General features: G+C 54.5%; 1 protein-coding gene across 4 annotated transcripts in view; it reads right to left on the bottom strand.

Moving 5' to 3' along the window:
* The window catches only part of LMF1 (lipase maturation factor 1), a 91,236-nt gene that overhangs the window by 26,341 nt on the left and 37,493 nt on the right, over positions 1-27,402 (bottom strand). For all 4 annotated transcript variants that reach the window (XR_012500397.1, XM_074346632.1, XM_074346630.1 and 1 more), the window contains 2 exons: positions 22,528-22,676; positions 9,308-9,373 (listed from right to left, as the gene is read on the bottom strand). Coding sequence is in view for 3 of the 4 variants with exons in the window: in XM_074346632.1 (XP_074202733.1) it covers positions 9,308-9,373; positions 22,528-22,676 (215 nt within the window). In the remaining variant the exon portion in view is untranslated. The remainder of the gene's footprint in view (positions 1-9,307; positions 9,374-22,527; positions 22,677-27,402) is intronic.

Below are 27,402 nucleotides of genomic sequence, written 5' to 3'. Positions count from 1 at the left end.
TGCTGAGAGTCTGTGGTCAGAGCCCTGAGCAGCATGGGCGCCCGAGAGGTGAAGGGACAGCACAGGGGGAGGATGTGGGATCATGGGATCCTCACATATGGTGGACATGGAGGCTGGGGCAGTGGCCCCATGTGTGTGTTCCAGGGAACAGCTTCCACATGTGTGAAGGGTAGGCGGGCGAGGCAGGTCCCCAAGGCCTGCATGTTGACTCAGCCGTGGTGCTGGCCACCAAGAGCCCAGCTGACGGGCCCTGCACCTCTGACCACAGGCTCTATCCTCCCTGCACATGGGGCAGTCCATGAGGGGCCAGCTGTGACACCATATGGAGTTGGGGTGGCCTCAGTGTGGACATCCAGATGTTGGTGAAGGGTACTGTGTGCAGGTACCCTCCACATTGAGCCTAAGGGCTGGACACCAGGCTGCGGCGGCCGCAGACCCAGTGGACCTTGGTGCCTACCCTGATGCTAACTGCTGGCTCCCGTCTGCAGGGAGTGCAAGCCCGTGAAGGGCGCCAGGGTCCGCAGGGTCCCCTCCCCCTAAGGCCTGGAGCCCGGGCCTCACTTCTTAGCTGCCACCACAGTCTGACACAGGCCTCTCGCATGCTGCCCTTCTCCCTCCTGGGGCCTCATGTTCTCCAACACACATGCATGCACACGCGTACACACGTGCGCAGACACCACGGCTGCCATCCACCATCGGAGGGAAAGGCTGGGGCCAAAGAGAGAGATGGTAATATCGGTGGTTCCAGCACGGTTCCAACTTTCAAACTTAGAATGTTTCTGATAATGTTTAAGTGACTTCACTTGAAACATGCTGTTTATATCCTAGCAGAAGTGCCCTCCTGCAGCTGCTGCTGGAGCGCCAACCAGCCCGAGCAGGTGGCGCCCAGCACCTGGCCCTGGGCCTGGCTGCAGCTGACCCTCACCCTCCACCTGGGCACTAGTCAAAGCACCTTGGCCTGGGTGCCCTGGAGAGGGCGGCCTCTGGTTTCACACTTGGGGCAGCGGGGGAGGGACACAGGCAGCAGGAGGAAGTCATGAAGTGGCCGCTGGTGAAGGGCCGCTGTCCCACCTGGGAGAGTTTCCCTGCCAGCTTCTCATTTGGACACGATCTCTGACTTAACAATAAACCCCAGACTCCCGACCTCCCAAACACCCCTGCCCTGCCAGGCCCGTCTCCTCTTACCACAGATGTGTTTTCTGCACCTTTTGAGAGCAGCTGTGGGGACCTCAGTGTGAGCCTCCCAGAAGCACAACACACTGGTCAGGACTGGGGACGGGGGCACGGGGGGGCTCTCCTACCACTGCCAACAATGCCCCTGTGAACAGGAAGCCTGAATCCGGGCCCTCAGCTCCCATCTCTCTACCCTCCTCCGCTAGGCACCGGGACAGACACTGGGGCACAAGCTCCCTGCAGGACATCCCAGGTGTGGGGGAGCCTCGCACTCCCCGTGTCAGGTCTGGGGCTCATACTTGGGGCAGGAAGACCCCAGGGTGGCAGTGCGTCGCAGTTCAGGGTTCCCACCCAGCCTGGTGGTTCAGGGGCATCAGCCAGGGGCTCCCCTCAAAGCTGCCTTTCTCCCCTTTGCAGTTGGAGGCTGTGAAAACCGCCCATCAAACCCAAGCTTCCCGGTTTCAGCTTCCTCTGAGGACATCCGCAGACTGGGCAGCTCCACTGGCCTCTGAGCAGTGGGTTCTGGGCCCGTTGTCCGTCCTGCATCTCGTAGCTGCATCCCCTGTGAGGAGGGTGTCTCTCCTCTGCACTCTGTGGCCTGTGTGGGTGTGGATGCATGGCCGCTGGACTCGCTGGCCTGTAACCTTCACTACCACTCCAGGTGTTTTTCCACTTTCTGGCTCTAAAGATGCTCAGGATCCCCCACCTGCTCCCTGCTGCAGCTTGGGGGCAGCCACTCCTCCAGGAGCCGGGTCCCTGTGCGGGGAGGCTGCCGTTAGAAACCCGGCCTGGGTGTCACTGTCTCTGGGCTCCTCAGTGGGGAGAGCTAGGAATGTGCAACTGCGTCTCACCTGCCCTGCGTGAGTGCCAGCCCAGCCTGCAAACTTGCATTCACCCGCCTTCTCTCACATCGTGGCTGCAGAGGCTCCCAGTGTGTGAATGTGGAGGGTGGATCAGACAGGGAGGGGAGCCCCTCTGGGGAGGGGGTCCAGGGCTACGAGGGTAATGGGGTGGGGGAGCAGGACTATCCTGCTCAAAGGCAAGTGTTTCCTGACGCCAGATTCACCACACGCCACTCAGCGCCTGACTGGAGTGAAACCACTGTGGTCCTAAAATTGGAGATATTCTGGTGGTTAGCAACAATTTCACTCAACAACAGGAAAACACAGCATCAAATCAGTTCCAAATGTTTCAGCAAACAGCACAGTGCTTTCTGAATACAGTGTGTACACGTGTGCACGTGTGTGTGAGAGTGAAAGCAAGGCTGCCTGAAGGTGCTGAGGTCCCTGGACAGGAGCGTGTGGTGGATGTGAGCGCAGACCCCTCTCCCAGCAGCACCTGGAAGGGCGCCCAGCTGGTTCCCCTGGGTCAGGAGCAGCCCCTCCATCACGTCTGGGAAGAGGGACAGTGGACCCTGCTTGCTCCTCAGGGCTGAAGACCTCACCGTCACCAACAGCCACGGGCAGCAGGGAAAGGAAGAGTGAGCTTCGATGAGACAGCTGCACCCCGTCCATGGTGAGGAGAGGCTGGGACCTCCACTCAGAAGAAAAGGGAGTCCAGGGCCCTCTGCACCCCCACCCCAGTAAACAAAGGCAGGCAGGGCCCACTCCAGGTGAGAGATGTGCTGCTGACGTGGATCTGTGGGCTTCCTTCTCCTATTCCCACCCCTTCCCAGACCCAAGTGAGGTGTCCCGGCCATGGGGAGGCAGCTTCTCTGATGGCCTGGAGGTGGGGGTCCCTTGGGCTGAGAGGGCCTGGCACCTGCCAGCCAGCAGGGAAACGCAGACAGTCCTGCTGTCCCCAGCCCTCGAGGCACCGGGGCCAGGAGAGCCATGTACCCACAGGCTGGGGTCCCTGAGGGTGGGAACTGCGGTGGGGTGGTGGTGGCCACTGTGGTGGCCCCAGTGAGGACCTGCAACCTACTGCCGAGGACATGCGTCCACGAGGCCTTTGGCCTTTGTTTTGCCCCTCCTGGGGTTTCTCAGGGCCAAGCCCTCAGCCCCAATCCTGGGACCCAGGAGTGGCTACTGCCCCTCCACCCGAGTGGACAGTGGCAGGCATGGGGGCAGGGCTCTCAGGTCACCTGCTCACAGGGAGCAAGCCCAGTGCAGATCCCAGGACTCGGTCTCCAGCTCACTGTCCCCAGCTGACCGGATGGTCACATCAGTCGAGCAGAAACGCTCCCTCTGATGGGCCCTTTCTGAAGACCCACTCGGAGCCTGTTGGCCTCGCTTGCAGCTCCTGGCGATTCAGGACGCAGATGAAAGAGAAGTGTGTGTGCGGGGGGCCTGTGGGGCAGAGTCTCCTGGTCACCAAGCCTGCTCGTCCTCCTCCAGAGCCGCGTCCTGAGGGGCTTCTCAAGGAACCTGTGCGGGATCCTGTGTGCGCCTCCCAATGGGCAGCCCCCGCTTCTTGCACTGCTTACTGTAAAAGTAAGAAAATACACGGCTCCCCATGCTCGTTCAGAGCTGGGAGGGAAGTGAGTTCCTGCTGGGGGGCTGCAGGAGCACGGGCTCCCCATGGCTGCGGCAGAGTGCGGAGCCCTTCTCTGGAGCCAGGCGGGCTTTGGCATTTCCATCTGTGGCTGGGGCGGGCATCACTGGACGAGGGACCCATCCTGGACTTGTTAGAACGACTCTGTTCTTCAGGGGCAAGTCTCCGTGGAAGGCGTGGACGCAAGGGACTGCAGACTACTGGCGACTCCCCAGCCAACGCGGCCTCAGGTTGGTGAAGGGCCTCAGATGCAGACCTGGGAGGGGTGGGGGGGCGAACATCAGACTTTTAAACAGGGGAAGGACATGACCAAGTTAATGGGCTAGGATTTCACTTCAAGGTAAGGTGGGCCTCCCTGAGCCTCTCTGTGCCACAGACATGAGAAGAGGTGCGGGGCTGTGGTGTCTGCATCTCCCGCAAAGAGGATTCCTTGCAAGGTTTCATTTCCAGAAGGCTGGTGCTGCTGGTCGAGCCATGTTCCCGTCTGCAGGTTTACGATCTGCCGAGAGATGTGTTCGCGGGGGTGGGGCCTGTTCTGTGCTGACCTGACGTCAGCAGGGTCCCCGGGCCTCCCTTCTCCAGCCAGCCCAGTACAGCTTCATTTTTGTTTGCACCGAAGCTGGAAAAACCACCACGCCGTGAAGTCTGGTTGTAAACCGTGGAAGTGGCGACTGGAACATCGCACCCCGTAAAGCTCGGCTGCAGCGCCAGTGCTGCCCGTGCTGCGTCCTCGCCGCGCTCACCTATGGGGCCGCAGCTCGTTAGAGAATAAGGCCCTGTGTCCAGGGCTGCCCTACCAGATCCCTGTAACATTTTACAATTGGTTTCCCTAAAAAGAGACGATTTAAAATAAGAAAAACGTCAGGAAAGTGTGGAGAGTGATAAAAATCGTGTAGGAATCTAGCAGGTACAAATCTGCAGGGAGATCTTCCTGTCAGGGTGCCAGTCCCCTCCTCAGGACAAGTCCAAGGACAAAAATGTTTTCCAGCCAGATTCCCATTTTAGGGACTATAAATAACGTGTCTGGGTTTGAATGAGAAAAGACACTCTTGTAACTCTCCTCTGAAGAACAAGTTTCTTCAAACTCTCAAGTCCCCCAAGCCCGTTTAACACACCCCTGGGCTGCACACCCTCTCTGTTGATGCACAGGGCTGGGAGGTGAGGGTCCGTGGCGGGGGTGGGAGGGGGCTTCGCTGGGCACAGGATGCCGGTGTGTGTCCCCAGATTGCAGGGGAGGGGAGACTGCACCTCTTGGGATGAAGAGGCCACATTGCTGTGTGCTCTCACGTGTGGTGGAGAGTGGCCCCATGGGCACTGGAAGGGGCAGGGCCTTTGGGTGTCGGCTGAAGGCTCCTCGCCTCTGTCTGCAACACGCACACAAAACACCTTCTCACAAACTCAGGAACTGCCCTTGGACACAGCCAGCAAGCTAGGACCCCCAGCCTCTCAGAGGTAACTTGGTCACGGTGTCTGCAAGTTCACATTCACTGCTTTCCCAGGAACGTCTGGATGAGGCAGAAGTTCTCTGGCTTGTACAGCTGTGCCTGGGCACTCAGTGACAGCTGGACAGGCTCAAGGGCCACAAAACCTGCAGGTCACAGGCGGCTGGGCTGGGCCAGTGTTCACACTCAGGTTACGGCAGCTCATCTAGAGCATCAGGACACAATGGCCAGTGTTTCCCTGGATGACGCCCTGTCCCAGGAGGGTGCCTGGCCCCTGGAAGGTGGGAGGGCTCTGGAGTCAGTGTGCTAAGAATGAGAACAGGTGGGTGGGGCCGGCTGCAGCTGGTCACCAACGTCTCTGGTGCTCAGCGCATGAGGTAGGTGTGTCTGGAGACCCAAATACAACCTTAAGCCAGGTGCCCCGTGTGTCCCCGGGGGTGCCAGTCAAACTCCGGGACGCCCCTGCCCGAGGACAGCCCCCTGCTGCTCTGTCTTCCATGCTGGGTGCCTCCTGAGCTGGTTCTTGGGGGGTCTCCTGCCCACCTGGCTCTGCCTGCAGCCCTAAGCTTAGCTGCTCCCAGGAGAGACAGTCCTGGTGCTGACCAACCATTGGGGAAGAAGTTCCAGACACTGCACAGGGAGCTGTTTGCCAGTGGATGTAACTGCTCTGCATGCAATTTCTGCAGATGAGCCCACCTCAGCCAGGCTTTCAGGGAGCCCCCAACTACAGGTCCTGAGGTGGAACCTCTCAGAAGGAAAGCATGGGGGACCCTGCTTCCCTGTGCCCAGTGTGGAAAGCCGGCTCCCCAGATCCCAGAGACTGGTCGAGGGTCCAGTTCAGGCTGTGGAACCGAAAGTCAGTGTTAAATTTCCCCGAATCTCCAGCAACACAATGGAGCTAGATGCCCCCAGAAGCACATATAAAACTGTTGGCAATGTTTGTAGTTGATTTACTTGAGACCCAGCTGAGAATGTTTCCTCTTGTATCAAAACCACGGGGGTCTGTGCCTGGCTCCTTCCTGATAATGGACCTCGTAAAACCTACGTGGACATGGAGCGCCCCACCGCGCAGCTGTTCCCAGCGAGAGCTGGTGTCCCTGCTGCCGGAGCTGGGCCGCGTCCGCGGGTGTTCTGAAACTAGCAGTTGCATGTGCGCCAGGGGACAGCTCACACGTTCAAGGCTTCTCCCTGTGGGGCTGTGGCAGACGGGGCAGAACGCGGCGAGGAGCACACTGGGGACACCGTCCTTGCCCTGTGTGGGCCTCTCGGGTACATCCCATGGGGCACGTGGTCAGCAAGTGCAACCCGACCAGACCTGCACAGAACGCGCTGCGTACTTGCCACGATGCTGGGTCTCCACACAGACCTCGAGGGTTCGCCATGATGCTGCTCAATTTTGAAAATTTCCATATAAAGACATAAAGTCACAACAGCAGAAAACCAGGTTTCAGCAGCAACTTGTGAGCAAACCCTGGGCTACAGGTTACTCCCAACTGCACATAACAGGTGCCCAAGACGCAGCCCACGATGCAGCCACATGCGGGCCACGCCCCGTGGTACCTGCCTCTTGGATGCCATGACGACCGCACCTAGGACTTGATGCCACCTTCAAAAGCTCTCCATGGATGTTATTTCTGTGAGACAAGCATCTCAAGTGTTTCACATAAAAACAGAACATGGTGCTGTCTTTACAAGTCTCAGAAACGACAGTTTGAGAGAATGGAAGGGAATTCTGGGATTCGTCAACTCGTCTTCCTTTGTGATGTGCCAAAGCCCGCCTAGTCCAGGTCCTTGAAATCACTGCCTTGCAAGCCACTTCCCCAGAGTTTTCACAAGCACCTGCCCTACATGGGATACACACAACAGTGGACAGATGGGAGACATGTGGTCGGGGCAGAGGCTCTGAGCATGCGTCCCTCGAACTGCTGTTGTGGACCAAGGGAAACAGGGCCTCGTGGAAGGGAGAAGCAGGGTCCAGCCCATGGGAAGGGGTGGGGAGCATTCCCTGACCAGCATCTGACACCTGCCCTCACAGCCACCAGGCTATGTGGATGTGTTGGGCAGAGTGCTTCCACGGATCGAGGTGGGGCAGGGACAGTGCCTGGACAGTTGGATCTCATGGTCACATCTGCATGGGGGCACCTAGCAGCAAAGGCCAACGAGTCGTAGGTCTGCTGTGGCCAGCAGTGTGGATGGCCAAGAGCGTTATGAAGAAGAGCAGAAGGGCGCTGCATCCCTCCCCCGATCCCAGCTCTCTAAGGTGGGCAGGCTCTCAGAGAGATGACCAGATACAAGCACAGAGCCAACTTCTGGCCCTGTCACAGTTGGGCACGTAGCTCCTGCTCCACGGTCGAGGCTCTGGGGTGGATCCCGACATGCCCTGCAGGTCAGTGGTCCCACGGTGAATGGATACAAAGGCTGCCTCTGTGGGCGAAATGCTGCGGGACTTTACAAGTAACAGGAGTGGAAAGTGATTTATGTCCTGGGTTAAAGGTCAGCTCTGAGTGCAGGACTTCGGAGCAAAACAACAGCGTCACTTGTTTACCTCGTTCACGCACTGGGGGTGGGGGAGAAAGACCAGGCCCAGACCAGCTCCCAGGGACACGGCAGACAGGCCCTCGGAGACCACCCAGCGGCCAGACCGTCTTCACAACCCAGTGACCAGAACACACCCCCTTACAAGCGAGTCGCCAAGGCTTGGGGTCACGGCTTTCTCATGCAAGTGATAAGTCCAGCACAGAGGAGTTTTAAGGTATCAATCTGCAGAATCAAAGTACTCCAAAGAGAAAAAGTTCAGTCTTGATCAGTCTGCACAGAGAAGAGGCACCTGGGAACACGAGTTTGCTGCTAAGAGCATTTTGTGCATCTTGAAGCTAAGTGGGCGAGATGTAAACCCGCTGGCACGTAAACCACTTTTACTTTTCATCCTTCCTGCAGCGTCTGACAGTGGCCATGTGCCCAGGGGTCTTCCTGGTGCCCTCACTAAGCGGCCGGGACTGGGAACAGCCATGCAGGCAGAGAACGGACAAGGACGGAAGCCATCGGTGCACTGCTCCAAGGGATTCCGACCTGTGCATGCTTGGGTGGCCTGTGTGTCTCAGCCACAACAATGGAGGCCGCCTACCTCTTCTCTCGTGGTGCCTGAGGATCAATGTTCCTTCTGATAGGACAGACTGAATTCACCAAAAACTGCCCTTCAGTTACGATGTTATTGCCCACGGGGAAGAGCCCCTAAGGTGGCTCTCAGGCCTGGGACTCACAGGGATGCCCTCTGTGAGACAGCTGCGAGACTCTGCCAGGTGCCTGGGCGCCACACAGGAGGCAGTGCGATGCCCCCAGACACGGTGCAGCCTCACCCGACCCTTGGTCCAGTTGGTGAAGATGAGAAAGACGGCACAGGCTATGGGCTGCCCACACCCCTCACAGCAGACCTGCCTCCCGCCGCCCCCAATGCGCTGCCGGGTCCAGGGTGAGTATGGGCCCAGGGCCTGCTTCCTCATTGCCTCTCAGGGTCAGGGTGCTGGGGCTTGGCTCCTGTGACCTCCCGGGGCCTGGTCGTAGTAATATACCTCAAGGACGGCATCCCCGTCAACAGCCAAGTTCAAGGTGAAACAGAAGCACCAGCAAGATGAGAGATGGGCCTGAATGCTCCTCTCACAGAGGCCCCTCCCTGCTGCTCACTTAGGGCCCCTGGTCCTGCCAGTGCAGCCTCCTCTCTCTTCTCACAGGCCCTGCGGTTCCTGTGGCCCCTGCTGCTGGTGGCCACAGACTGGAGTCCAGGTCACCTAGGACAGACCACGTGGCCCAACTGTCTTTGCCCCAGGGGCACAGACAACCTCAAAGGGATAAATCAAGCGGTTCTGCAATCAGCCAAGGGCACGAGAGAGTTCCAGCCCCTACTCCTGACATCAACCCAGTGCCCTCACTCCAGTTCAGTTTACAAAGTGGCTGTTGAAACAAGATTCCACTGAGGAAAGGCTTTTGGTGCTAGAAGGGGCCCACCCCTCCAAACGGCCTCTGAGGGCTGACAACCCCGCCTGACCCAGATGCCATGGGACCCACAACCTCGGTGGCCGACGCCCTGTCTTGCCAGCCCAGCAAACGGGACCCTCTGCAAGCCATCTGTGACCTGACGCCCGCCCGCCCCAGGAGACAGGCCCAGGAGCTGTGGCAGGAGTGTAGGTGGCCACGCCGCTCACCTCATAGTGGAAGTCCATGCAGGTGAGGTCCCGCCAGCACCGATCCCCACGGATCTTGATCAGACCCTGCCAAGGAGACAGAGAGAAGTGTGAGCCACTTCAGAACCAACACGTAAGAGATGCAATGTCACCTGACACCTGACGTGATATGAGACAGAAAGTTTGAATGATGCTTCAGGAAAGGCACCTTCAGGGTGTCTGATGACTAAAAGTAGCCAATGCAGCTCAAAAGAAGCACTGCCTCCTTTCTGTAGAGTCAGTTCCTCCTGTGTTTTCCTTAAAACCCCGTTTTTAGACTCTGACCTTCATCACAGTAGTGCAACCGTGAGGCTTTGGAAATGGGCAAATTTGCAAAAGCACAAGAACACAACCTGTCTCACACGTCTGGAGACGCCACCTGAAATGTGGAAGGGACAGCGTCCCAACTGCTAGGGTGATGACAGTTCAGAAGCTCTGGTGGCCTGGGAGAGAACACCCACCAGCTACGGCACAGGAGATCCTGGTGCTCAGGCCCGGGAGGGGCTCAGGGCGCTGCCGTGCTGCCCAGCCCACCGAGAAAGCTGCCGCGGAGAGCACAGCCTTGCTGAACGGCCCTCAGGCCAGCTTCTCGGGGACCCTGCCGGACTCCCTGCTGTGCAGTGTCCAGGGTGGCCTGGACAGGTGGCCTGGTCTGCAGTCGCAGGGGCACTCTGCTCACGTGCCGGCACGCATCCCCACCCGCCTGCCCTTGGGAATCACAGCTCCACACGATCCCTTCAGAGTCAGAAGCAAACTGCTCCCCGACAGGACCAGACTGGTGCTTGAGACGCAGAGAGCTCTTAACGTCTGTGTCTCATGTGACGGCTGGACTGGAAGGGGAGAAGCTGTGTCCATAACGAAGCAAGCCTGGATGGCAGTGGCTCCCTTGTGGTGCTGGTTTCTGCAACTGCTGCTGCTCCGGGGCAGGTCCCGTGGCTTTAACCCACACACCCGACCAGGCTGTCTGCGGGGAGCCTCCTCACCGGACGCAGCTGACCGCAGCCCGTGACCACGTCTGCACAAAGCACCTCATAGCAACACCAAGACCGGAGTTCGGTTGAAGACCTGGGGTGGCAGCCCCACCAGGCTGGTGCATACAACTGACCTTCCCGCAAGGGAAGGACTTGAGGGTGGTTGAGGGCTCTAATCCGAGGACAGGACAGTGTGGTGGCCATGGAGCCAGCAAGACAGGATGACTGTCCAGGATGTGAGTCACGGCCCTCTCTGGACTCATCTGGAATGTGAAGCCCACAGGATGGGCTGAGGGAGCAGCCAAGACCTCAGGCCTGGGCCCTGCTGGGCTCATGGACACAGCAACACGAAAAGGAGCAGGGATTATGAAACAACAGAGAAGGTGGAGCGGAGTGTGGCAGCCACGCTGGCTTCTACAGTGAGACTGAATGACAGTGTCCCTGCCGTGCACGCAGGCCAGACACGAGGTAACTGTGCAGCCTCCCAGGGGGTTCACAAATACATCCGAAAGAAACTCCACTATTCACTTCCGGGCACTGTGAAGACCCAGGGGCTGTTTCAAAGTTGGTTTTGGAGGGGCCTGCTGCCTATTTCAGCACCACCTCCCTGGGGTCCTGTACATCCTGCGGTGTAGGGCCCAATCCTAGCATCACGGGAGCGCGTGTGCTGAGGCAGACCTGTGCTCCAAGGACCTGAGGGTTGCTGTTTAGAGACTCACAGGATGAATCACTTTGAGAAGCAGAAAGTCACGTCTCCCTGGAAACTGGGTTTGCTTAGCCCACAGAAGTGCCAGAGAAGTGACTTCCAGTTTGAACTCTGCTATATAGTCCCGTCTGTATGAAAACAGCACTTGGGACAATCAAACGTGTCCTGCTGACCTAGATCTGACCAAGCCCCTGCCCTGCTGATGCGGATGAACCGCTGGTTTCTGATGAAAACGCACCTGCCCGTTCGGCAGGGAAACTCAGCTGCTGTCACACGATGCTCCCCTGTGGGTGCGGCTCCGCTCCCTGCATCCTTCAGAATCCGAGAGTGGTACTCTTTGGAGACTCAAACCAGGCAAAGGAGAAAAAAAACAAAATAATTAAAATGTCATTCAAATTCTAAGCTGATATGAGACACTTAAAAATCTGAAACATTCTTTTGGGAGCGGAAGATAATTACATTCCTCCCCATCTATTGATTTCTCCCTACAATGCAGATGTCAGATTTTCCACGGATTTTTTTTTCTTCCAGAGTAAGTGTCAAAGGAACAAAGCCTTCTTTGAGCCTTTTTCAGCCCAAAATTAATTCCAAAAAAATGGCACAGACAGGCCAGCAACACACGAGTGACCTACAGCTGTCCACACAACCCCTGCTCTCCCTGGGGAAGGGAGAGTGCTGGGATGCTGGAACATTCCGGGGCGACCGGGGAGACCTCAGGCCTTATGGGCAGCGTTTGGGGGCAGGTGCCCACGGGATGCAGAGGGGCTTCTCTGAGGCTCACAGGTCCAAGAACACGATTCTTAATATCTCCCATTTGGAAATGAGAGAAAGCAAGGCCCCACGCCACAGGAAGAACATCCATTTCTGTAACACTGCAGCAGTCCCATCACACCTAACTGGGTAGGGGGGGCTCCCAGACCTACAGCTGTGGAAGAGGGGGTGGCCCATGGGGTCCTGCACCAGCACAGGGGCTCCCTCCACAGCACCCCCATTTTGTAGACACCACACCCCGTTCTCTCACTGTCACAGCCTCTGCGTGATCTAGAGATCCTTTCTTCCTGATGCAAACACAAGTGACTAGTCCCATGTTCCTTTTCCACAAAGGACAAGCCTCTTTGACCTGGGGGTGGTGAGCACTAACAAAGGGTTTGCAGGTGCGGGAGGAGTGGTGTTCCACCCCGAAGCAGGCTTGCTGGTCTGGGACGCGCTATCAGCCACGCTGGGTGGGGGCCGGCGTGCCCAGTCCTGTCTGACCCGGCAGCACTCTGCATCTCTCCTCCGAGAGCTGAGCTGGGCCCATGGGACCCCACATGCTCTGTGAGCAGGCGGAGGGGGATCCCACGTCTCTGGGCACAGAGACCACTGTGTGTGAGGCTCACTACTTAGCGCCCCTATCCACGCAGGTGGTGGGCAATGCGTCAGCTACAGGGGATCCTGTGGGCTGAAACACGCAGTCGCTGATACTGTTTGTGTGAAATTTCACTGTGCCCACTCCCCAAATCCGGGAAAGCCTGTGACAGCTGCCATGACATCTGTCTGTGACAGCCCTGCAGGGGCTGTGCCGAGCAGGTGGAAGGGACTGTCGCAGGTCCTTCCTCGCAGCTATTTCAGGCCTCAGGCACGACCGTCCTCGTGCCATGGCTGTTCCGAAACCAGAAAGAACCACAAAGTGGGTGCGCAAGGCAGGGGTTGGGGTGGGGTCCGCTGAGGGCCACAGCTGGGGCCAGAGGTCAGAGCACTGCAGCTGGCGCTCTCCAGAAGTTCCTGGATGCCTTTGCCAGGCTGAGGAAGGATGACAGAGCCCAGCAAGAAAGTCCCTTTCTTTGGTTCTGCCCACGCTAATGCGATAAAGCAAATTAGAATAATCGCTCTCATCCCAGGACTGGGCTGGCTCATCAAGGAAGTGGCAGCGACGCCCACTTGACTGTGGTCTTGGTGGGGCACGTCGCATTCCAACACCGATTTAATTATGTTAATTAGATTTTACTGCAGGCACTGACTCTGAGAAAAACCCCCGACTGGAAGCCTCCTTTTCCTTTTTACTTAGCTCCTTCTCCTCGCTAACGGTGTCTGGCCTCCTTTGCTCACCTTTCAGCACCAGTGGCTGGAGCATCTCCAGGACCGACATGCCAGTGTGGAAACTGCTTTAAAGGAGTTCACCCACTCGGAGCAGTCCAGGCCTCCGAGGGAAAGCACAGGACCCAAACGCAGACTCCATGGGCTTCCTGGTGGCAGCCTTGATTCAGCCAGGAATTCTTCCCAGCAGAAGAAGAGAGACTCCGTGGGCCCAGCCCGAGGTCCCAGCAAAAATGGGTACAGGTCTGGACAAAAAGAGGGGTGCCTGCTCTCCAGCGGGGCTCCAAGGGCTGCAGTGAATTACGACCCACCTGCTCCTCATCCTCAAGGTGTCTGGAGTTCAATGGGCTGCATCTCACAGCGATCCTCGTGTGAAAAAGCAAACTCATGATGGCTGAGCTACAAGTCACGTGAAACAAAACACTCCCGTCTTAAATGTTCAGTTCCATGTGTTCTCACGGTTGTGCACAAGCAGGAATCCACCCAAAACAGGACACAGGCTTACGCCCCACAGGACATTCCCCATGGCCACTTCCATACCCGCTGGCCAGGAGGCCATCAAGGCCTGCCCCCACCTCCACTCTGTCCCTGGATCTGGCTGCCCTGGGGTATCACACACAGGGGCCGGTGCCCTGTGGGCTTTGGGTCCGTCTGCACTGCTGCCTTGGGGGCTGGACCCCTCTCCTGGCAGAGTGCTGTCCCTTGAGTGAATGCACCACAGGCTACCTGTCCTGTAGATGGACACCGGGTTGGTTCCCAGGGCTTCTGTTTGGGCAGGGCTGCTGGGGACATGTGTGGACAGGCCTCCGTGTGGACATGGGTTTTCACTTCCCAGGAGTGGGAGACGGGCTCACAGGTAGGTGCAGGTCTCGCCTTGTGGGAAACTGGCCAGTGGCTGTTCAGCGTGGCTGCAGCACCCTACACCCTGCCGAGGAACACACCTACGAGGAATCTTGCCACCCGCAGGCGCACCGACTCAGCGTGCTGACATCAGGGTTTCACACTCAGCCCCTCTTGGGCCAACACAGCTTTCCCATCCTCATCATTGCTCCTGTCCCTTCACTGGTGAGTATGTCCAAGGCCCACACCTGCCTTCCTATTGTGTTGTGCATGCTCTTAAGGTTAGTTTTTGGTCGAACCTCTGCACTGCAAATGTTTCCCAATCTGTGGTTTGCCTATTCCTTTTCTTCTTTTTTTTTTTTTTTCATTTTTCAGTTTTACTAGGTAGAATTGTTAACAATTTCATTGCACATATACAACATATTGCGTGTAAATACATATATACAATACACTGCACTTTTTTTTTAGTTTACATATATGTACTAATTGTTTCTAAGAACAGATTAGGGCTTTAGCTTTTTAAACTTACATAGTTACCAAAGGAATAAAGCCAACTACAAAATAAGAATCAACAGAATGTGGTAATACAATCATAAAGGACAGTCAAATGTGCTTACATATATTCAAGAAATTAATCATCTAAGTTATAAATAATAAGTAGTTCATTTGTGTCCTTTTTTTTTTTGGTTCCACGTGTAAATGATATCATATGGCATTTTTCTTTCTTTTTCTGGCCCACTTCACTTAGAATGACGATCTCCAAGTCCATCTATGTTTCTGCAAATGGCATTATTTTATTCTTTTTTATGGCTGAGTAGTATTTCATTGTGCATATGTATGTGTGTGTGTGTGTGTGTACACCACATCTTTATCCAGTCATCTGTTGATGGATATTTGGGTTGTTTCTCTGTCTTGGCTATTGTAAGCCTATTCCTTTTTTTAATGGTGTATTTTGATGATGGAAAAATTTAATATCAATGAAGTATAATTTATCAATTCTTTTTCTTAATGGTTAGTGCTTTTTTGTGCCCCATCCAAGAAATCTTTGTCTACCCCATGGTAATTACCTATGGTATCTTCGAAAAACTTTACAACTCTGGCTTTTATGTTTGTAAAAAAACAAAAAACAAAAAACAAAAAACAAAAAAACTTTTCTTGCCCCATTGATTTAGCCAAGCCCCTTCATTGAAAATCAATCAACTACGAATGTGGGTCTATTTCTGGGAGAGATTCTTTTATGTTTTCTGCTAAGAAATTTTGGTTTTGCTTTTATGTTTAGGTCCATGATCTACCTCAAATTAGAGTCTGGTATAGATGAAATAGCAGCCAAAGCTCATTTTATTCTTCTACACAGACACCCAGTTATTTCAGCACTATTCGTAAAAAATGACTCTTCTTTTTCCATTGACTTGACTTGGTACCTTGGTTGAATATCAAATGACAGTAGAGGTTTGGTCTATTTCTGGTCTCTATTTTCTACTGATCAATGTTTGTAGTTCAGATCAACACCAGACTTCAGTTTTAAATTAAGCTGTAAGATCAGGAAGTGTAAGTCCTCTAACTTTGTTCTTTTTCAAGAGTCTTCTCTTGTCTATGTAAATTTTGGAATCAGCCTGTCAATTCTCACCAAAAAAGATCACTGGGAGTTTGATAGGAGTTATCTTGAATCTCTATATAAAAATATGGGTGAAAGAAATATCTTACCATAATATGGTACATCTGTTTATCATGTAGGTCTTTTAAATTCATTATCAGCAATGCTTTACTGTTTTAATGTATGTCTCATACATCCTTAATCAGATTTATTATGAGGTATTTGAGGGGTTTTGATGCAATGGCAGGTAGTATTTTGAAAATTTTATTTTCTAATGACTTAGTAGTACATGAAGTACCATTTACATTTTGCGTTAACCTTGTATCCAGCAACTTGCTAAATTCATGTATTCACTTTAGAAGTTGGTTTTTAGATTCCACTAGGTTTTCTATATGCATAATCAAGTCTGTGAATAAGTTTCATTTCTTCTTTCGCAATCTTTACACGTTTATTTCTTTTTCTTGTTCTACTGCACTAAGACTTTCTAATACTGTGCTGAAGAGCAGCAGCAAAACAGGCATTGGGCCTGTTTCTAATTGCATGCGAATGCTTTCAGTCTCTCGCCATTCTGGAAGTCTCTGACAGAAGTTTGACTTGGTGCTGCACTGTACCATTTGCTTTTTGCATCTGTTGAGATGATAAATTGGTTCTTCATCTTTATTCTGTTGCTGTAGTGAACTGCATGCATTGATTTTCAAATATTAAACTGACCTTGCATTCCTGTGATAACTGATGTCTTTTTTGATTGCCAGGTTTGATTGGCCAATATTTTGCTAAGGGTTTCTATACCTCTGCTCATGAGGAACACTAGTGTCCACTTTCCTTTCTGTACTGTCCTCGTCAGGTTTTGGTATCACTCTTACACTGGTCACACAACACAATCTGGAAAGTGTTCCCGCCTCTGCTATGTTCCAAAAGAGTTTGTGTAGGTTTGCTGTTATTTCCTCTAAATGTTCAATAGATTTCACTGGTGAAGCCATCTGGGCCTACACTTTCTTTCTGGAATGGGCTTTGATTACAAATTCGATTTATTTACCAGATATGGAGCCATTTCAATTTCCTGTTTCCTTCTGTCTCAGTTTTGGTAAGCTGCATTTGTCAAGGAATTTGTCCATTTCACCTAAGCTGTCATATTTATTGGCCCAAAGCTTTCTTAATATTCCAGGTGACTTTGCAGCAGGATCTCAGTTATCTGAAGACCCTGTTTCCTCACAGCGCCCTTCAACACAGCCTGGCCGTGGCTCCCAGGCCTACTGAAATCTGACCTGAACAAGGCAGGTCCTGTAGGTCTGTATTTCCTCTAGCTGCACACAAGGAGTGTCAGGGCCCCATGGGGTGTGTAGGAGGTGTGAGCACACAGAGCTGTGGGCAGCACAGGTGGTCAGCAACCCTGCTGATGAGGGAGAAGGGACTTGAGGCCGCTGTAGCTTGCAGGTTACATGGAGGTTCACCAAGGTGTGAACAGGAACACACACCTTCGTGCCACCTCAGGGGGCTCGCAAGCTCATCCTCATGCCTGACTCTCCAGACCCTCCTCTTGTGCTGCCTCCCCTCCATTCACTTCTGCCCTGCGCCCGCAGGAAGGCACAGGTGAGGACCCTGTGCAGACCTGCGCCTCTGCTCCAAGGAAGGAAGGGGGAGGGCTCACTTGGGCCATGCCAGCCCTCGATGCAATGCGAGGAAGAAGGGGTAGCAGGGCCTGGTCCGCTTTCTCCCACCAAGAACTCGCTGCTCGCAGCCTGGCCTCAGGACACCCAATGCACAGAACCACCTGCACGTCCCTCAGGCCCCAGCTGAGGCCTGGAGCCACACAGACGGAGCACTTGAATTCCAGTTCCAGTTCCAATTATGCCAATGTGGGGTGACCACCCTGGCCCTCTACATCAATGGGAACAAATAACTAAACGAGAGGAAGCAAGACGTCCCATCACTCAGCGCAGGTGGCGGTCAGCATGGGTGGGCAGCCGCGCCTGAGGGGCTGTCTTGAGTTGCAGCATCTGGCTGGGCTGATGGTCTTTCCAGGGCTTGAAGGCACATGGTGTTTGTCTGGTGCTCAGTGGAGGAAAATCCAGCTTAGTGGGGTCTGCATGTCTCTGCTCTTTGTAGGGCTGATGGGCCATCACCTGAGGCTCCCCCTGCTGTGACCTCTTGTGAGGTTTCAGGAAATAACTTACGTCCTGCCCTGAAACACGTGACTTCTGTGGGACCCTCACCCCACTGCCCTGAGAATTTCCAAATTCCCCTAATCAACCCACACCCCATATCCCAGAGGTGACAGTTTCCCTGGCTTTGCTGGTTCCAGAACCTCCCATACAAGGACTCATAGGGACACCCTTCCGTGGCTGGCTCCTCTCACTCAGAGCGATGCCTGAGGGATCAGCACTGGGTCCCCGTCCTGCTGGCTGGTTTGCTTCTGGGGAACTTGGCACGGGCTAACCCCACCCTCCTGCTGGTGGACTGGTTGGTTGGGGTCTGTCTGCCCCATGTCGACACTCAGCACCCGCTGGTGGAAAGACTTTTCCTTCTCAGTTGAACTGACTTGCTGTCTTGTCTGTGATTTCAGTGTGGGACTTTTTCCAGACTCTGACTCACTCCACTGACACCACTCTTAGCCTTATGCCTCCCCAGCCACCTCGATGGCTGTGTCTTCTGGAAAGTCCTGGATCCAGCTGTGTGACACCCACAACATTACTCTCATTCAAGACTGTTCTGACTTTTCTAGGTCCTGGGCATTTCCACGTACACCTAAGAATCAGTTCATCAATTTCTAAAAAGAAATCCCTTCTAGATTATGTTTGGGGCTGCATGAAATCTACACATCAGTCTGGGGACAATTAGCTGTTAAGCAGTAATGAGACTGCTGATCATGAACATGGACAATCCATCTGTACAGGTCCTCGCTACCTCCTCCCAGCAAGAGCACACGTGGCACACTTCTGTGAAACTTCCCTAAGTATTTCATGGTTGTGGGTGTTTTTAGTGCTACATTTTAAAATTTCATTTTCTGACAGATTTTGCTAGCATGTGGAAATATACTGATTTTGTACACTGGCCTTGTAGTCGTGCACTCCAGTTAATTTCACTCACTAGTTCTGCCGACGCTTGTGATCTTCCACATACATGATCTTTTCGTCTGTGAACACAGATGACTTTACTTCTTCCATTCCAATCTTCAGGGCTTTTATAACTTTTCCTTGCATTACTGCATAAGCTAAGATCTTCAACACACTGTCAACTAGGCAGGAGGAAGGTAGACATCACAGCCCTGTTCCCAGACTTACAGGAAAAATGTTCAATCTTTCACCATTTACTAAGACATTAGCTGTAGGTAGTTTATATAGTCACCTTTCATCAGGTTGAAGAAGTTTCCTTCTATTCTGAGTTTGCTGAGAATTTTCTTTGTTAATTATGAATAAGTATTTAATTTTGTCTAATGTTTTTTCTACATCGATTGAGATGATCATATCATTTTATATCTTTTTTCCTTAAATCTGGTAACTTGGTGAATTACATCTATTCAGTTATACCCAACCAATCTTGTATTCTGGGAAAAAAATCCCACAAGGTCTTGACTGATTATACTTTTCATGTACTCTGGATTCATTTGCTAATAATTCCTTAAGAATTTTTTGGTTGTGCTCTTGAAAAATATTTCTCTGTAATCATCCTTTCTTGAAATATCCTTGTCTTCACTGGCCTCTGAAAACTAAGCGGGAGTGGTTCCCTCTCTCGTGTCCTCAATGAGTATGTGTCGGATTTGCATCGTTTTTCCTTAAATATTTTATAAACCCTCATCAGTGACATCATCTGGGCCTGGAGTTTTCTCAGTGGGAGGTACTTTCTGTTTGTTTTAATGACTCGGTTTATAAAATGAGTCCGCTTTTCTGCCCCTTCTGTGTCAGTGTTGGCAATCTACATCTACGTTCCTCTAATTGCCTCCTTCATGTGCTTAAAGTTGCTCACACTATTTCTCTTTAACTTTTTATCACTTCAGTTCTACTAAGCCACCAACCCCATTTGGATTTCACCAGCTTCCCAGTAGCATCCTTTCTATGAACCAGTGACAACCCAGGGTGATGACACTTAGCAGCCGTGCTCCCTGGCTGACAGCCCCTCAGGCAGTAACAAAATGCTTAACTTTATGACACTTGAGAACACCCATCAGAACGTTTGAAGGATGTCCCTCAACTGATGTTTTCTCACAATTAGATCAGAGGATGCATTTTTGTGACAGAAGTGATGCTGTGTTCCCGGAGATCTTTCTCTGCACCAATACCTCCTCTCTGTACTCTGCCCCCCGCCTCCAGCAGGAAGTCCTCCAGCCTTCCATCACCTTGACTGCCTCCACTTGGCAAGGTCCCCTGGCCCCCAGGCAGTCCAGGGCTCAGCTCAAGTGTTTCCCTCTGGACCCCCATCCCACCCTGTCTGTTGTCTGGTGTGAAAACAGCTGCATTACCACTGTGTCCAGTTTCCAGCTGCTTCCAAAGAAGGGTCACCTGGTTCCATCTCTTCAGAAGAGCTGAGCTCACAGAGGCCCTACAGATGGGGTGGGGAGGCCGCACTGACTCTACCCTGGGCATCTGGAGGACCAGGCCATCCACGGGCACAGTGGCCAGGAGGGCAGCTTCCTTTCTTTCTGCTCGACACCTCCACCTGCATGGCCCAGGATCCCCTCTGAAGCTTGAGGCTGAGCTCTGAAAGAGCCCATCTGTCCTTCAGGGGATGTGAGCCACCACCAGACCACAAATCAGCAGCAGGCCTAAACAGCCAGGACAGCCTGGCTGAGCAGCAGGTCAGGCCTGGCGGCGTGTCACAGGCAGCATCACACTTGCCAGGTCTGCTCACCATCTGTGGATGGACGTCCTGCTGCCGTCACTCCTTTTTATCAAGTCACCTCTATTCCTCTGCTTTCCAACGAAGGAAGATTAATAATATCCAACATGCAGACTGAATCGAGTAATTACACCTTTTAGTGCACCTGATAATTTTTCACCCAGCTGGCGCTAATAGTCAATCAAAACGCCATAAAAGGTGCTTTAGAACATGCTAATGACTTGCCGCCTCTGGGAGGCATGTGGGAGTTTGTGCTCCGCACAGTCTGACAGCTCTGTCACCCAGTGCTCTGCACCCAGCGGGCTGGTGTGCTGCTGGGGCCTCGCCTTATGTGTCCCACCCAACGATGCTGCTCTTCCAGCGGGGTCCCCGAGAAAGTTCTCTGAAACACTGCTGTTTAAAGCTCTCTGACAGAGAATCCAAAATTAAATCCTAGACAGACGAGGAACTGCACACTGCTAAGAAGATCTGTACGGCGACGAGACAGCTCACAGTTTCAATGTTTCATTAAAGGGAGCCATGAAAACAACTCCTATCTTCCTCACTAAATGGAAAAGAGAGTTTAGAGAAAGCATCACACTTTACTGTGGAATCTGGACCTCAGATCACCCGACATGGTACTTCCAAGTATGTACAGCTGCTCACACCCTACTGGGTCGGGAACCTTGCCAACTAGGCCAGTCCCTGATGGTGAGCTCTCCGACCACCATGCACACCTGTCCACCCCTCCTGCTGGTGCTGCCGCTGCCCTACACAGAGCTTGTCCCTCTGCACCCTAGCTGTCTGCAGCGTCCCTGGAGCCCTGGCCATATGGCACAGACGCAACAGTTAACCGAACCACGGCATGACAGCCAATGCCCTGGGTGAAGGGAAGCCCAGGAGCATGGGTGCTGGCAGAACTGATGGGAATGGGAGGCCCCTAGAGGACGCCCGACCTGCTCGAGGACCGGTGTGTCCCCTCCATGGGGCAGAGGCCATCAACTGCGAGCTGAGAGTTGGCACCGGCCAGGAAGCAGGCATGATGGGGGCAGCAAGACAAGCTCCCATGGGCCAAAGCAAAGACAGGGGATCAGATACAGACAGCAGCAGAGGATATGACAGTGTCGGAGGGACAGGGATCCAATGTCACATACAGAAGCCTGGAGTAAATGGGACGTCTGATGAGGAAGGGACGGCCTGTAATTTAGTAAGTAGCCCTTATTAATCACACAGTGAAAAAAAGCGACTTCCCAGGAGGACCAGCTGGGCCTGCCTGAGTTGTGACAGGACAGTTGGACGCTGCCCCCGAGGGGAGAGTGAGAAGGGCCTCCTGCTGGTCGGGACACCTCGGACGCCAGCGTCGGCCCTGGACAGGGATGCCAGCGGGTAGTTGGTCAGGAGCTCACCCACTGCACTGTGCCCTGCTCTTCCACAGGCTTGGGGCTATTCTTCCCAAGAACAACTTACAGCAACAGATAAAAGAAATGAGTATTTTATACTGATCCTAGTGTAAAAGTCAGGATCCTACAAATGAAGAGCAGAGGTGGGAGAAAATGTGCACAGTCACCAAGCCCTTTGCCTAGCGAAGCGCCTCACTCCTGATTTCAAGGTGATGTTTCTGAAAACTTGAAGGTGCAGTCAAAAGCGAGACGTGCATCTTCCAAGGCTGCTTGAATGTGGGAGCTGTGAAGCCTGGTCCCAGGGCCCAGGAGGAGGGTGTGAGGGGAAGAGGCTGAGCTGCCCCGAGCCCAGACAGCTGAGCACCTGGCCTTTAGGAGAGACGCCCCGACCACATGGTGAGGGGTCCGGGAGAAAAGACTCAGCCAGCAGAGGAACAGACAGAAAGGTGTGAGGCCACTCTGGGGTGGGGTCACAGACGATGTCATCTCCTGACCTGTTAACACGCATATCGATGTTTCAGACACTCCACACACCAGAGGAGGGCTGGCAGGGACAGGGCAACTGGGGGGCCCTCCTGCCAGTGTCCCCACGAAATGACTTGAGTCCTGGTTGTTTCCCACAGAAAAGGTCTGGGCTAAGGGCCAGAGGGGCCAGTGGAACATCAAGTGCTCAAAAATAGGCCTCGGACATCACGGAAGCTGCAGAAAGGGCACCACTGGCCTGGCCGGCGGGAGGACAGCAAGGCAGTGACTCGTTTCTAGAACATTTCCCTCCAAATATGAAAAACAGAGGTTCTACTTACCGCTCCGAGCATGATTCTGAAAATCAGCCACCGAAAGCCCCAGAGGACGATGCGGGACGTGGGGGTCCCCCTGGGCAATGGGGACAGAGTCCAGAGAGGGCACAGGAAGATTCCCAGGAAGCCTGTTTCCAGAAGCTGGGACTCCCATCCTAAAATGAGGAAGAGAGCATGACAGACACATGAGCAGCAGCCGGACACTTCCACAACAGCACCAAACTCAGCTTAACCCACAACCCTTAACACAGGACAGTCAGCGACCAAGCCACAGCGCCCAGTGAGCCCCGCAGCTCAGACCACAGCTGCTCTTGCAGAGTGCCCCCCAGAAGCGGCCCGGCCCAACCCTGAGGATTCATCAGGGTGGACACAGGCACTGAGGAGGCTGGATGACCTGGACGGGAGGTTCTGAGCACAGAGCAGGCTGTGGCCCAGGGGGCAGGGGAAGCAGGCGCAGGTGTGGAGCCAAATGTGCACAGTCACCAAGCCCTTTGCCTAGCGAAGCGCCTCACTCCTAGCGAAGCCGCCCCGCCTGCCCCACCCAGGCTCTGCTGGACGTGGGGGGCCAGTCATGCCTCTTGCTGGGAAGTGCACGTGAGGAACACTGAGCTCTCGCCCCCACGTGGAGACGCCCCTCACACCGCAACACCTGGAACACGGTGCTGGTCTCAGGCCGTGTCAAGCCGCCTTGGAAGGAGCCTGCACAACCTCCTCTCACTCCCATACTGACGAACCTCAAAAACATTCTGGTATGTCAAAGACACTTCAGACACACACTACGGTTCTATGGATGGAGGTTCCAGAACAAGCTGCACCGATGCAGGTGGAAGAAATTGGAACATGGCTGCCTGGGGCAGGCGGGGGGTGGTGTCTGCACCCTCAGTGGGGGTGCACTGGCCAGGACTCACCAAAGATACCCTCAGGTCTGTGCATTTCAGTGTTTAGGGCTGGATGTACAAATTTTGACATCTGCAACTTACTCTGAGATGCAGCGAATGCTGAGATGGGGAATGAGCAGACACGTGAGAAGCCGGTAGGGCAAAGGACCAACCTCACAGGATGTAGGTGGTAGTTTGTGGGTTTTCACTGTACAACTATTTGACACTTTTCTGTATTTGAGATTTTTCATAATAAAATGTCGAGGTAGAAATATCATTTACTCTTGGATGCTCTGTGGATTTCTGAAACCCAGTTCCAAATCAGTTCTTCATTTGGAGAGAAACAGGTGAGTCTGCAGCAAAGCAGTGCCTGGGAGCAGCAGTGACACCAGCGCTGACAGGCGACATCAACAGGTGGACCATCGCCCAGCTAGCGTCTCCAGGGACTTGCTGCTTTGCTGAGCCACATGCATCTGTGCTGGGTGCTCTGGGGCCGCCACAGTGTACTCTGCACCCATCTGAAGATGATTCCTGAAGCAGACATAAGCCTGGACAGGGGTGCCCTGAGGAGGGAGCCAAGCGAGGCGGCGGCCAGAGCCCACAGCAGCACCAGGCTGTGGCCAGGCCCCGACTGAGGGTGGGGGAGAGGGCCCTGCCAGCACAGCTGTCACTCAACAGAAGAGGGAAGTGCAGAGCCGAGACGGGGATGCGTCGGTGCCACCCTTCTTTGGGGACCTGGTGTGTGGGACGCCCCCGCCCAACACTGGGCACACACCTGACCTCCCTCAGACACCACGAGGGCAGAAAGCAGGAAACGTCGGTGTTTGGTTTGTTTATAAGACTTCAGACAACACACCCATCGCTTGTTTCGTCTCCTTCCTCCCTGTTCACGGGATGGGAAACCTTTGTGTCACAATATGCTTCAAACTCACCTTTCTTGTCTCAACAGGAAAAACTGAACTTAGTTCCTCATGTGACAGCTTCTCTAGTTTTATCCTGAGAGATCATTTTCATCAAATTTGGACTCCTTTCACATGGGGTGCACTTTACTACATATGTGATTTTATGAGAGCAGAACATGGAGTGACGATCACGGCTCTGAGTGGACCGTACACAAACTTCCACCTTTTGAGAAAGTACCTCAAAAGTCACTTGTTCCGACCCCTTCTCTACTTGGCTGTGAGAAAACTCAGGGGCCACAAGGCCCATGCCTGAGGCCCACATGGCTGCACAAGTAGGGCAGGTGGACACGGGTGTCCCGGGCAGAGCCAGACTACGGAGAAAGCATGGCTGGAACACCCCAATTGCCTGCCGCAGGCATGGGGACCCCGCCTCCCTCGTGCTCCCTGGAAATCCCTCAAGAGCTAGCAGACCCCACGTGGGCATGCGGAGCGGCCCCCAGAGCACGGGCCTGCCTTCACTGTCACCTCACTCTGCACAGACGTGGTGCACAGAATTTTAATGTGCAGCGTGAGTGACACTAATCAAAGTGACATGCAAGTGGCAGAGCCCAGAGACCCGCCTACATGCCAGGAAGCAGGTGCTGGGCCTGCTGTCACCTTAGGGATATACATGTCACCTGGCCCTCCTGCCTCCTTCTGAACTGGGGGAGCCTTCCTTACCCTGCTGGGTGCATCTCCCGCCACCCCGCCCCCAGCTCACCAGAGCTGTTTTCCAGGCCAAAGCTGAGGCTGCCTCCTCACTGGCCGCCCCTCCAGCCACCAGCGCTCGCTGGCACCGCTGGGGAGGAGAGGGTGGCCTGCACCCACCTGCTCTGCTTCCTCTGTTGGGGTCCCGCGGGTGTCAGCAGCTGCGCTGCCGGCACAAGGAGCACCATTGTTCTCTATGGGCCAGAAAAACAAACATGCGGGTGCTGCTGGGTGGTGCCGAGGAAATGCTGAGCCCTCCGCCAAGATGCGCGCTTGTGCACGGACCTCTCCGGAGGGATAGCATCTGGCCCCTTCATGGGGGCCCAGGAGGTTCCACCCATGGGAGGGGGCATCCCACCAGTGGCTTTGGGGTGACAGTGAGCCAGCGCCCAGGAGCCACACTCGCCTGCTGCTGGAACTCTCGCCTCTGTGGCTACTGGCTCTTTTTCCAGTAACGCAAACCAGCCTGGACCAGCCTTATCTGGGGAGCAACCACATGAATGGAAGCGACACCCCAGGGGCTGAGGACCAGTGCCCTGCCCTCCACGCTGGACAGAGGGGTGGCCTTAGGCTGAGGTACAGGTGTGGGCGGCCTCCAGCTTGCCAGCTGTCTCCAGGGACTGCCCCCCACAGGCAGCAGGGCGGAATGGGCCGTTGGGGACGTGCAGGGTCGCCCAGCCCCACCCTGAACAGAGCTAGGGGCTGGCCGTGGTCGGTGGCCTCCAGGTTTGAGGGTGGCCACAGCCCTTTACTTTGCTGTCTATGTGCAGCTTGGGTGCCTGCAGGCTAGACCCGCCGCGGCCAAGCAGACTCAAGCGGGTGGAGCTGGTGGACACTCGTTGCTCTCCTCCTTCTGGCTTGTGTTTCTGAACCCACGGCCCAGGACACATGGCTCGTGTCTGCCAGAGCTGCACGCCAAGTCTGAGGAAGGCCCACGATGTGCTGAATCTGGACTCCGGGTCTGACCTGTGACTCGCAACTCCCTTGCTCCTCCACGCAGCTCAGACACTTGCTCCCCAACTACTCCCACCTACACGTGGTGCTGACGTTCGGCTCTCTCCTTGGGGGCCTAGGAAGATCAGAGAATCCCCCTCCAGGAGGCCTGGCGACATGAAGCACTCAGTCAACGGGAAGCGGGTGCTGCGTCTCAAGATGGACGCGGGATGGGCCTGGCCGCTCCTCGTGGGGGAGTCTCACTGACTGTCTGCTCTGGACGGGGAAGCCGGTGCACCCACTCCGGCTGACGAGGAGGCTCAGAGCAGGCTCTCCAGGTGCCAGGCACTGTGGTCACCCAGAGTCAAGGCTGCACAGGCTAAGCTGCTGCTGAGCAGGGAAGAAATGTGGACTAAAACAAGGTTTCCATGGCGGAGACCACCTGATGGCCACTCTGATACCAACTGAGGCCTCACAACCTCCTCGAAACTCTCAGTTACTTAGAGAGAATAATTAAGTGTCGCAGGCGTGGATTCTTCAAAGATGACAGCACCATCCCCGTTATGAGCAGGAAACCCATTAGCTTCATGGTTAAAAATGGGAAAAGGAGAGAGCACTTCCCTCCTGATGGGCTGTCACTCGCCTGAGCCAGCCCCGCCCCCAGCTGCCCTGGGGAGCACTTGCAGCTCTAAGTCACTCTGTCTGTAAAGGGTATGTCTCTGTCACACCAGCCCATTTTGCAGTCACTGGTGGCAAAGGGCAGTTTTACACCTTGGGGACAAGAAAGTGCCCAGATGCAGTTCTGGGGCCACCGTGTCCCCACAGGTGCCAACACCTTGCTCTGTCGCCAGCATGCCACCGTTAAGCGCAGCTAGAGCCATGGGCAGGTGGGGCTCAGAGACCAAAGAACGAGGTGTGGGGCAGCAGTAGGGGTGCCGTCTGGAGGGATGACTTAGACTTTGGCCCTGGCAGAACCACTGTGAGGTTCTGCATCCTGCTCACGGCATCCGCAGGACCTCACAGTGGCCACATGCTTGGATCAGTGGGCCAGTGGCGGCACTGGGGGAGGGCTGGGAGGGAAGCCCAGGCAGAAAACATGGTCAGCAGTGGTGGGACATGGAGGCAGCCCCAATTCCCTCTGCTGTGACACCCACCAGGTGCTGTTTACCCACTCCCTGCTGCCGCTTGCCGACCTCAGGCAGCGGGAGAGGAGTGTAGACTCTGGGCTGGTAAGCTTGGGTCTGTACTCAACATGTGAGGCCCGAGTTACTGGAACATCTCCGGCCGTCGAGGTCCAGTAAAGTGACTTCTGTGAGTGATCAACACCTGAGAAGTCCCAGCTCCACAGAAGCGGCCGACCTTGGACTGGGCTCAAGTGGCAGGTGGAGAAAGGGCCCCTCTTCTGGGCAGAAGGTCCAGGG

Source organism: Camelus bactrianus, chromosome 18 (genome assembly GCF_048773025.1).
Source record: "Camelus bactrianus isolate YW-2024 breed Bactrian camel chromosome 18, ASM4877302v1, whole genome shotgun sequence".
Lineage (NCBI taxonomy): Eukaryota > Metazoa > Chordata > Mammalia > Artiodactyla > Camelidae > Camelus > Camelus bactrianus.
This window is presented reverse-complemented; position numbering and strand designations above follow the sequence as displayed.